The sequence below is a fragment of the Pipistrellus kuhlii genome, unplaced genomic scaffold (genome assembly GCF_014108245.1).
Source record: "Pipistrellus kuhlii isolate mPipKuh1 unplaced genomic scaffold, mPipKuh1.p scaffold_m20_p_11, whole genome shotgun sequence".
In the NCBI taxonomy this organism is placed as follows: Eukaryota; Metazoa; Chordata; class Mammalia; order Chiroptera; family Vespertilionidae; genus Pipistrellus; species Pipistrellus kuhlii.
Genome location: NW_023425416.1, coordinates 46,936,184 through 46,947,980, shown reverse-complemented (window position 1 = coordinate 46,947,980; position 11,797 = coordinate 46,936,184). Strand labels below are relative to the sequence as shown.

General features: G+C 58.9%; 1 protein-coding gene across 3 annotated transcripts in view; it reads left to right on the top strand.

Annotated features, from left to right (window-relative positions):
* The window catches only part of CCDC13 (coiled-coil domain containing 13), a 30,155-nt gene that overhangs the window by 14,394 nt on the left and 3,964 nt on the right, over positions 1-11,797 (top strand). Inside the window, exons 8-14 of one of the 3 annotated variants that reach the window (XM_036431977.2) lie at positions 1,103-1,264; positions 2,226-2,402; positions 3,444-3,650; positions 4,514-4,650; positions 5,106-5,189; positions 7,155-7,277; positions 11,549-11,652. In XM_036431977.2, coding sequence (XP_036287870.1) covers positions 1,103-1,264; positions 2,226-2,402; positions 3,444-3,650; positions 4,514-4,650; positions 5,106-5,189; positions 7,155-7,277; positions 11,549-11,585 — 927 coding nt within the window. In that variant the 3' untranslated portion in view covers positions 11,586-11,652. Of the gene's footprint in view, positions 1-1,102; positions 1,265-2,225; positions 2,403-3,443; positions 3,651-4,513; positions 4,651-5,105; positions 5,190-7,154; positions 7,278-11,548; positions 11,653-11,797 lie in introns of those variants that run through there. The other 2 variants (XM_036431974.2, XM_045579460.1) reach the window with 2 other exon arrangements.

Here is an 11,797-nt window from a genome sequence, read left to right as displayed (position 1 = left end):
TCTCCCCACCTGTAAACGGGTGACAGTCCTTCCCTCACCGGTCATTGTGGGTTTGGTGAAATAACACTTGTAAAGCACAGCGCTTGGACATCATAAGCACGCCACACAGTCCCTATGGTTGGTGTTAAGTTGCATAAATAAACTTTTAAAAGCAGTCCTGTGCGCTTTCATGCTTAATGGAGTCACCGCACAATGCCACTCGAGGGCGTGGGCCTCACCGCTACCCTCTGCCAGTGAGCCTGGGGAATTTTGCTGCCCCGTCCCCACCTGCTCAGGTTTTCCCCACTTTGTTCCATCACTTATGTTATGTCGACATGGGAACCAGGGTTAGAAGGACCCTCGGAATTACCCACTCCAACCCCCTTGTCATAAAGCCACCTACCTGCCTGCCAATTGCCGAGAGCCTGTGAGGGCTGGACCAGTGCTGAGGGCTGCCCCTGGGCCGCCATCCGATGGCCCAAAGCCCTTGTTTACCACCCGGGTCCCAAGGCCCTGCCCCTGGAGCTCTGACTTGTTGGTCCAGGGTGGGCCCCAGGATTTGTCATTCCAAGAAGCAAATGCCCGGGGATTCCCGGGCTCAGACTCGGCCAGGGTATATACCCTTAGGGCCATGTCACAGATGAGAGACCTGAGAGCCAGAGAAGTCGCGTGAGGCTCTGAACTGGTCTCTCGGCCTCCAATCCCTGCCCTCCCTCTGCGGCATCTCTCACACTTGGCCAGGAACCTGGAGCATCCCACAGGCGGTCTGTCTGTCCGAGTTCTTCTTGTTCTGAGGTGCGCTGTCCCCTCCCTCCCAGGTTCCTGGGGCTACCCCTTTGCTTCTCGGCCCCAAGGCCCTCAGCGATGGGGTGATCTTCCTCATCCACTTTGATGCTCCCCCTTCCCAAGCGAGCCCTCTCTAGTGTCTTCTCTTGTTTTGCTCAAGGTGCCACCTCAGATCCCTCCCCGCCCCTCCAGCCCCCTCCTAAGAGGCTTCCACACCCATCTGGAACTGTGGTGTTCTCTGCCCAGCGGGGCCCCCGCCACCCCTCACGGTGGCCCTCCCAGCAGTCGAGTCTGACCGCGGGCCGGCTGTGGAACGGCAAGTCTCCCCCCGCCTCAGGTTCGAGAGCTCGAGAAGCAGCTGGGACAGGCCCAGAGCCAGCCCGTGGGAGCCGCCAGCGACGAGCTGTCCGTCAGTCCCGACCCAAGGAAGCTGACGGCGCAGGAGAAAAACCTGCTGAGGATCCGCAACCTGGAGAGGGAGAAGCAGGAAGGCTGGGAGGTAACGCAGGCCCCGGGAGGCCCGGAGATCATGACGCCCCTGCAAGGACTTGGAGGCACCCCTTAGGGGGCAGGAGGCCCCGGGCGTCGGGGTCACCGCTGTGTCCATTCCTCACAACCTGAGGTCAGCTCGAGCCGCCTGACGGGTCCTCAGGCAGAGCCCATTTCATGACCTTTGGTGGCCGGTCCTGGCTGATGGGGAGGGTTGGGTCTGAAATGTCCATTGTACAATAGAAGGAGAGGGCAAGTGTCCCAGCCCCACACGTGTGCTGGGCCCAGGTGGCCTTAAAGGAGCAGCGCTGGGCCGAAACCGGTTTGGCTCAGTGGATAGAGCGTCGGTCTGCGGACTGAAAGGTCCCGGGTTCGATTCCGGTCAAGGGCAATGTACCTTGGTTGCAGGCACATCCCCGTAGGGGGTGTGCAGGAGGCAGCTGGGATATATCTCTCTCATCGATGTTTCTAGCTCTCTATCCCTCTCTCTTCCTTTCTGTAAAAAAATCAATAAAATATATATTTTTTAAAGGAGCAGCACTGGGGCAGGTGGGCGGCCTGGCATCACCCCCAGGGCCCGTATCACAGAGGCACAGCTCTTCTCTTATCCCAGCTCAGGCGGGGGCGGGGGTAGGGACCACCCCTGGAGGACAGAGCCAGGGGTGGCCCGAGGTGGCCAGTGCGTCTCCTCTCAGCAGCCTGACTCTGGCAGAGCGGGGGCAGCTCCCGGGCACCTGCGAGCTTGAGCCGAGGAAGGAGTGTGCTGGCATCCACCGGTGCCCTCTGCCCTGAGCTCGGTCTGGCCAGGGCTGGAGTCCGGGCCCCGGGGCTCCACGGACTTGCTCCGTGGCCTTGGACGAGTCCCCTTGCCGTTCGGGCGTGGTCTCCCAGTGAGCGGGAGGGAGCGAGGGGCCAGGTGTGCTGAGGGCCCGCTCAGCCCTGCCCCCCAGGACTGCACTTTCCATTTCCAGAAGCTGGCTGCCGAGCGGGACGCCCTGCAGAGAGAGCTGGAAGAGCTGAAGAAGAAGCTGGAGGGTTCGAGGTCCCGGAACAAGGTGCTGTCGAGCGAAGTGAAGACCCTCAGGAGTCAGATGGGGACCCTCGTGGAGAAGGGCCGGCATGACGACGAGCTCATCGACGCCCTCATGGTACGGCCCCTCCCGGACACCTGCCACCCGGCCCCAGCCCCGCCCCGCCCCGCCCCGCCCCGCCCCTGCGGGCCCTCACCCGCCCCATATGCCACCTGCATGACCCAGCAGCCCACTGCCTCTCAGAAGCTGCCCGAGGGCGTCTAGGGGTCACGGTGTACGAGACGGAAGTCAGGCACAAGCCACCAGGCCTGTGGACGCCAAAGGAGAGAGAAACGGGTGAAGGCGGAGGAATAGGATGACACCTCGGGTTATTTTTCATCAGGGGAACGGGAGGGACAACTGAGGGGCCAGCACAAAGCCTTGTCTGTGGGGCCACACGGAGCCCCGCCTCTCTGGGCCCGAGGGAGCAGTTTGTAAGGGTTAGTCCTCCAGATAAACCCCGAGGGCCTGTATTACAACCCGGTTTCACAGACGGGGAAGCTAAGACTCCAGTTGGCTAGATAAGTCACTCAAGACCATATAGCAGAGTCAACCAGGCTTATCTGACGCCGAAGCCTTCTTTGATGAGCGGCCGCGCCGCACTGCGGTCCTGACCCCGGCCTGGCCTGTTCTCTCTGGAGCCTATGGCACCCCGGAGTTTTGACTCTGAACTTCTACACGTCACCAACACGGACCTTCCTGGCCCGGAGGCAGGACACCCAGGGGGATGGGGCCTCGGGCAGGCGCTGAAGGATTCCTGGCCAGGGTGCAGGGGAACTGCCCGCAAGGGCGATCTCCCAGCAGAGAGGGATGGGGTTTCTTTTGCCCAAATGCCCCCCACTTCCCCGCACTGGCTGAGGGGCCGCCATCTGAGCTGCTTTCTATCGTCCCGAGAGCCCCTTGGCTGTCCTTGGCCCCCATCTCAGGGAGAAGCAAGCTGAGGAGAGGAAAAAGGCATGGCTTTTCCAGGGACACAGTGTCCCAGCTGGGTCCCTCAGGCACAGGGAATGGTGGGTTTGCTGGTGGGGGGTTGGGGTGGGCAGTCGGTCACCCCTTGTCCTTCCTTACCCAGGGGCCATGGCTGACCCTCGCCTGCCCTCCTCCTGCTCGGCCCCCCAGGTCCAGCTGAAGCAGCTACAGGAGATCCTGGGCAGCCTGAGTCTGCAGGAGGAGAAGGCGCGAGTCTCCCAGCACCACCTGGACCAGCAGCTGGACAACGAGGCTCAGCAGAGCAGCAGCCTGGTGGCCCAGCTGCAGGCCATGGTGGCTGAGCGGGAGGCCAAGGTGCGGCGGCTGGAGCTGGAGATTGGGCAGCTCAGCATGCAGGTGAGGAGGGCACCAGCTCCGCCCAGCACCCATTTCCTGTGCCTGGCGGGTCCGTGCACCACCCAGAGACTTCCCAGCCCCGCCCTCAGGACCGGCTGTGGTAAAGCCACTGGCGGGCGGTGGAGGGAGAGCCAGCGGCAGTTGGAAGGCGTGAGGACAATGTGTGTGGCAGCGAGTAGGGGGCATCTCCCGGTCCTCAGCCTGCCTCTCACCCAGGCTCACTGGGGAGTGAAGTCTGAAGGGCACACAGGGCGTCCAGCATCCCCACCTCAGCGCTCTCCTGGCTCCGGGCACACAAATGAGGGCCGAGGGCTGACCCTTCCCTCAAAGGCCACCAGCCGGCTGGGGGCAGGCACTGCCCACCAGACACGTATTCTCAAAACAGGTGGGGCTGCGCACTCCTTGCTGACCTCCTGCTGGGGTCCTTCAGGCAGCCTCACCGCCATCCAGAGGAGGGAAGGGGGAGGGATGGGGCCCGGCTGCCCCTCAGGCTGCAGGTGTCTGGAAGTCCCAAGTGTCTCCAGCTGGCGGCGAGGGCAGGGTGGCCGAGAGCGAGGGGCCCTCTCGGGGACGTCAGCCTCTGATCGCCCGCCCGCAGGCCGCGCGTCCCTTTGGGACCGGAATGTAGAACAGCTCCCGGCCCAGTCCGGCCTCGCACCGGGCAGCTCCCTTCTGAAGAGAGGCTTTCTTCAAGGTCATTATCATGCAAGGAGCACTGGCACCAAACAGGCCCCGCGTCTCACTCCTGAAAAGAAGCCTCTTTCATGTCCCCTGAAAGGCCCGGAATCAAGCCAAGCCCCCTCCTGCCGGCCCGGGCCTCGGAGCCAAACCCTGAGAACCGATCCCGTGTCTGTTCCCTGCAGCATCAGCGGAATAAAGGCGTGAGCCAGGGGTCCAGTGGGTCCGAGGTCAACCCCGCCTCCACCGAGGTCCCGGAGGACGCGGGCCTGGCCAAGTCCCCGGCCTCGGCCAGCGATCACAGCAGGCTCAGATCCCCTCGGTAAGCGGACGTGGGCTGGAGGGGGAAGAGGGGGAGTGAACGGAGGAAAGGAGGCTCCCACTGCCTCTGCTGGGCATTTGGAGGTGGCTGTGGCATCGTCCTGCCAGCACGTGGGCCTCTCCCGCCCCCTGGCCCCGCCTCTGCCTGAAGGGCACTGAGGCCCAGGCCCTTCTGGAGCCTGAGGCTGCAGCTCCCTGCACCGTCCTCTCGGGACCCACCTGCTTCTAGGACTCACAGCACAGACCTGTGCTCCGTGGTTCGAGGCTCTGCTGTCTCCCATTTTCTCCTTTTGAGCAAGCGCTCTCCAAAGGAGAGCAGCCAGTGGACCAGGAGGGCCAGCCCCGGCCCCATCCTCGGGCCTTCGGGCCCTGCTAGCCCGCCCCCGCCCAGCTGGTGAGGCCCAGCAGGGCCAGCCTGCCTCCCCGCGGTGACAAGCCCCTTCTGCCTCCACACAGCGCGGTGACCAGCCTGGGCCACACGCTCGTGGAATCTGCTCCCACGTGGCCTTCCCCGCCCAGTCCTCACGGGGCCTCACCCAGGTAAGAACCCAGCATCCCCCCGGGCCCTCTCAGTCCTGCCCATCCTTGCCTCGGCGGGGATTGTCATCCCATTAAAAGGCGGGGAAACCGAGGCCAGGCCACGTCCGGGAACTCTCCCAAGGTCACATGAGGACGTGGCGGGCAGGGAGGGCCTGGAGAGCCTTGTCCAAGGTGAGAGGCTGGGAACCGGTCCTGGCCTCTGACTCGCAGGCTAGTGCCCCTGCCCCTGCAGCGCGAACAGGAATCTTGCAGGGCCCAGGGCCCAGCCCCTCCCCTGGTCTTCTCTTGCCCGCTGAGAACCAGCCTCTGGGGGAGAATTTCCATCATATGCCTTCCCTCTTTAGGCCACTGGCAGCGCCTCCTTCCCCTCCTCCTCCTCCTCCTCCTCTTCCTTCTCCTCCTCCTCGGTGATAGAATCCAGCCTTGTTCTCAGATGGGCCCTTTGTTCTTCCTGCCTGCTCGTGGACAAAGGGTGGCTTTGTCCTGCCTCTGAGCCCTGCCCACTGTCCCCTGGAACCATGCCCCTGCTGCCAGCCCCTCCCCCGCCCCACCCCTCAGGCAGGTCAGCTCAGGTTCCCGTCCGAGCCCCTGAGAGGGTCTAGGCCCACCTTTGACTGGCTGGGCAATTTGGTCCTCTCAGGGCTTCCGTTTCCCAGGAAGTGCCCGAAACACTCTGGCCTGGCATCTGGCAGCACGGGGACCGTGGCCAAGGCCAGCCCTGCAGCTGCCCCGCTCGGCAGCCTGGAGTCATGGGGCATCTGGGGAGGAGAGGGCCAACTCGGAGCCTGGGGGCTCTCCCCACAGTTCTCCTCCTGCCGCAGAGAAGGGCAGGCTCTGTCCCCGAGGCTGTCGTCACAGAGGACGATCGGGGTGGTGGACGGGATGACTCCTCAAGGTCCCTATCAGGCCTGTGTGGCTGCCCCAGGGGTGCCTGGGCCCGTGTGCTCCGGGGCCGCCCAGCCTGCTGGCTCTCAAGCTGGTTTCTTCAAACATGCAAATGTTTACTGAGCCCGACCCCGTGAGGGCCCTGCCTTCATGGAGCTTGCAGTCCCTTTCCATCAGTGGCAGGACGGTGTGCGTGGGACAGGAGTGACCCAGAGAAGGTTTCTATCAGGGATGGCGTGGAGTAAGGCAGGGTGCTCCCCCACATGGGTGATCAAGGCGGTAACTGGAGTAGGGCCTTCCAAACTGTGGTGCTCACAGGACCAGCTGGGCTCTGCCAGGTTCAATGTGGGTTCTGAGTCCGCGCCGGTCTGGGCCACAGACTGGGATCCTGCATTTCCAACCAGCTCCCAGGCGATGCCCCGGCTGCTGACTCGGAGACCACACTCTGAGCAGAGCAGCCAGGCCTTGGTCAGAGCATGGAGCCTGCGTCCTCACAGCCCCCTCAACCGGCCCCACCCTGTGCAGAGGGACCACCAGGGCCCAGAGAGGAAAGAACCCACCCAAGACCACAGAGCGCCAGCCTCTGGGCTGGCCTGTCTGTGTCCTGTGATGCTGGGCACAGCCAAGGTCACCAGGGTCTCACTGGGAAAGGTGAAGGCACGTGGCCTCTGGGGGGGTTGGGGTGAGGCTGAGCTTACCTTCTGTCCTGACCGCGGCCACGGGGGAGGGCGGGGGCAGACTGGCAGTGGGCAGGAAGGCCAGGCCCCAGGCCACACAGGTATCCAGGACACCCCAGGTCCCTAAAAGCCAACTACTGTGGCCGCCACACTTATTCCAGGCCCCTGTGGGGAACTGGATGAACAGAGGTGCCCTGGTGGGGCCTGGAGCCTTGAGCAGAGCTAAGAACGGTGGCTGAGGAGCAGCCAGGGGTGGAAGACCAGGGGCCAGTGAGGACTGGGTGGCTACCTCCTCTCTGGCCATCGCTGAGGACCCTGAATGTCCATCAACGCTGTCATCATCGTAGTGCGACTTCAGGTAACCCCTCAAATGACCTCATCCTGCCTTTGTCCTGGTCCCCAGGTTCTTGGACTCCCCAGAACACAAGGGCTGGCAGGCCCAGGTGACAGAGCTCAAGGCGCTCTGTCAGGCCACCGAAGTAGAACGCAACCGGCTCAGCGAGTTCGTCACAGTCCTGCAGAAACGGTAACCCCTGGGCTCAGGGACTCCCTTTCACGGGCCTACCTGGGTCAGGAGTGCACAGCCTGGCCAGGCCTCGGCTGTGACTGGGTCCACGTGACTGGGGAGTTTGGCTCCCACAGTGTTGGTCCAGACACAGCTCATGTCCCCACCCAGTGCCTACACCCTGGGGCCCTGCCATCACACTGGTTTGCCCTGTCCTCGAGGCTGCTGCAGGCAGGTGGACCTGAGGTGGGGCGGGGGTCAGGGAGAGGCTCCCTGGAGTAGTGAAATCAGTCAGCTGACCACCAGCGCTTAAAATCTGTGGCGAGTGTGGCACTCTCTGGGCGCCATCGGAGGCTAGACAGGTGTCGGGAATCACTAAGCGAAAGAGAGCAGCTGGGACTTCTCCAGGGAGGCGAGGGGAGCGTGTGGCCCGAGACAGTGGACCAGGAGGCACGGTTTTCTCCGAGGGGTTGTTGACAGGTTTCCATTCAGATAAATCAGGGCTCCTCACTCAAGTGACCCTTTGGCAAGAAATGCAGGTGCCCTGGCCAACACATGGCCTACCCATGTGACCTCCACAGGGAGAATATAAAGGACATCACTGAGTTTCCACCCTAACAGGCCATATCACATGTCCGTGAGGGCGCTTTGGTGACAGGTGATAGAAACCGATTCTGGCTAGGCGAAGGGAAAGGCAGGCAATTGGAGGGTGCTGGCAGACTCCCAGGCACTGAGCAGGAGAGAAGCTCGAGAAGGTCCAGGAATCTTGAGAGCAGGGACCTTGGGGGGTTTCCGCTGGAACCAAGGCCCGATGGCTTTCAGTTCTAGTGCCCATGGGTTCTGGGGTGGGGGTGGGGGGAGATCTAGCTGGCCTAGGTCACTCTCGTGTCCCTTCCTGGACACGGGCCAGGCATCTTGACTGGAAATACCTCCAGGTACTCACAGCTGGAGGAGGGGCAGCGTGTCAGAGAGGAAAAGAGAGTGTCGTTACCAAAGGAACAAGGGATGCTGGGAAGTGATCGATGGATGGCCACCACCTTAGAGGCGGGAAGTGATCAGCGTTCATTGTTGACTTTTCCTGGAGTACGCAGGGAGGATCGGATTTTCAGACATGCTCAGGTCTGAGAGAAAAGGGGCAGTAATCCTTTTTCTGTCGTGGAAATGTGATGGGAGAAATATACCCATTCAGGCTCTCTCTCCCATTTCCCCGGAGTCACACCTGAGCGTTGGGGGGGGTTCTGTGAACCAAGGCGGCCCAGTCATCTGTTTCCGCAGCAGAAACCGCCCCACGGGTACTGGCTTGTGGAAGGTCTTGGGTCGTGAAAGTGCGCCTGCAGCCGGGGTGCTGCTGTTCCTGTGGTGCTCTTGGGGTGTCCGTGGTCTCTGCTGGGTCATTTACGCTGATTTATTGGCTTGGGGTTTCCTGAACACACAAGTGCTGGCCTTGTTTTCAGTTTCCTTGTGATCCGTGCTCTGTCCCCCACGGAGGCCCTGGTGGACTGTGAGCGTCCTTACCCCAGGCCCGGCTTGTAGAAGGCCAGTGTCTCAGTCCAGGATTACCCAGAGAACTCGCCTGCAGCTCACTGCCTTGTCTGAGCCCAAGTTCACGCCTTCTGCGCTCACCCTGGCTTACGAGATTGGAAGTTTTACTGTGATAGAGATATAGCTTTTTGCAAAGACTCCTTTTCCAACCGCCCCCCACCCCGCCACCCATTTCCCATTCCTCACAGAAAAGACCTGTTAGGCCCTAGATGGTTTGGCTCAGTGGATAGAGCGTCAGCCTGCCAACCAAAGGGTCCCAGGTTTGATTCCCGGTCAAGGGCACGTGTCTGGTTGCAGGCTCAATCATGCAGGAGGCAGCTGATCCATGATTCTCTCTCATCATGGATGTTTCTCTCTCTCCCTCCCTCTCCCATCCTCTCTGAAATCAATAAAAAATATATTTAAAAAAAAAAAAAAAGAAAGAAAAGATCTATTAGAACTTTCAAAATGTTTTTTGTACATGCAAAAATATTTTTGTGTATGTGTGTATCTGTAAATGCACACACATATATAATTAATTAAAGGTGGACTCACACTAGGCACACCTTCACATGTTTGTGGGAGTGTATCCGTGTTATAAACTTCTAACAGCAGGATCGCTGAATCAAAGAATATGCTCATTTAAAATGTTCACAAATAATGGCAAATTATGTATATGGTATTATGTACCTAATGTGTAATATTGATTTTTTCTAAGGATCTTGTATCATTTTTATTAAATTCACTCCTGGATAGGGGGGACTTTCTCCTCTGAGTATTCTTTATCCCTATCCCAACAGTTACAGTCCTTGTGAAAGCAAAATTATTTTTCTTTTTTTTTCTTAAGGTATCATATGTGTACATATCTTTCCATTGACCGCCCCCCCCCCCCCACTCCCAGAAAGCAAAATTTTTAACTTTAAAACATTCACTCACTAATGACTTGGCAGTCATCCCCTCCCATTGCCATACGGTCCACTTGGTCGAACGCTTGAGATAGAATGAGAATCAATGACAAAGTGAAAAGGGCGGGTCTTTAAAAATATCTGGGGTTCCATGAGGTTGGTGCACATGGGGTTGGGGAGCTGCTAGGCCCAAGGCCATTGACAAAGGAGATTCTAACCACCTCAGCTCAGCTACTGATCAAAGAAGAAGTCAAACTTCACAGCCTCCTCAGGTAAGCCATCAACCTCTCTGAGCTGCTTTCCTCACCTGTAAAATGAGGACAATAGGTCTCGCCTCTAGCACTTGGTGAGGCCTGAGTGAATTCATACACGCGGGTCGGACCACCTCCTCAGCGCCCACGGCTTCTCTGGCGTCACCTCAGAGTCCCTCCCCTCACTTGCTCCAGCTTCGTGGCCTCTAACTGAGCTCCCAGCGGAGTGCCTTGCTTTTCCCTCCAGTACCTGTGTGCCTCCTCCCACTCCCTCCTTCTCTGCCGGCCGCCCCATACAGAGCAGCTGCTCCCTCCGACCACCTGTCCCCTTCCTCTGCCTCAAGCCACACAGCACCTGCACACGTGTGAATTCACTCAGGCCTCACCAAGTTCTAGAGGCCAGAACTATTGTCCTCATTTTACAGGTGAGGAAAGCAGCTCGGAGAGGTTGATGGTTTAACTGAGGCCACACAGCAGGAGGTGAAAGCCAGGCCTGCTGATGCCAGGTGATTGCCCCTGAGCCCATCCCCCTGAGGACCGTACAGCCCGAGGGCCTTGTCAGCACAGAGGTTTTCTGCCTTATCTGTTTCTCCTCCACCTTCTTCACTGGACTGACACTGTCATGTGGGGCCAAACCCAGAATCAGGGCTCCTCCCTTTACTGACTGGGGCTGCCCTGCCCGTGCCACAGGCCAGTGGGTGGCAGAGGCCACACGGGCACTTTCTCCCCGGCAGCAGGCCCCACGGTTTGGCCAGGATCAAAGCCGTGTGTTTGACCACTTACATGTGGCCAGTGTGACGGAGGAAGTGAGTTTTCAATTCTGTCTAATGTGCATTAATGTTCATTTAGCTACACGTGAGCATTATGCTGGCAGCCACGGTGCTGGCCAGCACAGCTCTCTCAGATTCCACCGGATTCCCTGGGATGAATATGTTAGTTACCACTTATCCTCTTTCCCCTGTTCATGGACCTTTAAATTGTTTGAGGGGTGTTTTTTTTTTTTTGTGTGTGTGTGTGTGTGTGTGTGTGTTTTTGGGGGGGGGGTTTGCTTTTGCAAATAAAGTTTCAAGGAACATGCTTGAACAAGTTGTGTTAAGAGGCTGTGTTCCTATACTGTTTGGTGTTAGTAGTTTGTACGTTTCAAAATTGTCACCATTCAGTTCCTTCTTGACTGGTCACAGGGGTGCAAAGACCAGTTCCTCCAACCCTGAGAATTTCCTGGCAGCCACTCTGATCTGCATGTGTGTCTGTAACCTTTGCCTGCCTCAATCTCAGGGCGTCCCGGCCTTCCAGCTGAGCCTTGAGTGTCACCAAAGTCGCCAGTGCCACCACACCTGGCCACAGTGAGGTCAAACAAGTCCTTCATGAGAAATAACCCAATAGCCAGGCCTTCCAGGCCCACAAATTCATGGCAGGCACATAGAAGATAACAATAATAATAGCCATAAATGATGATAATCAGAAGGCAACCACTAAACCCAAGAGAAGCAACAAATGAAGAAAGGAAATATAACCATGACATTTCTGATGCAACCCCCTGGGGTGGACAGGATTGGTCCCCTCTGGGGCCAAAGGGACTTTGCAAATGTCGTTACTGTTATGGACCCCAACATAGGAACATTATCCTGGATTACCAGGTGGGCCCAGTGTAATCACTTGAGCCCTTAAAAGCAGAGAAATTGCTCCAGCTGGATCTGTTGGAGATACGAGGCAGAAGCCCCAGAGCCATGGTCAGCAAACTGCGGCTCTCGAGCCACATGCGGCTCTTTGGCCCCTTGAGTGTGGCTCTCCCACAAAATACCACGGCCTGGGTGAGTCTGTTTTGAAGAAGTGGCGTTAGAAGAAGTTTAAGTATAAAAAATGT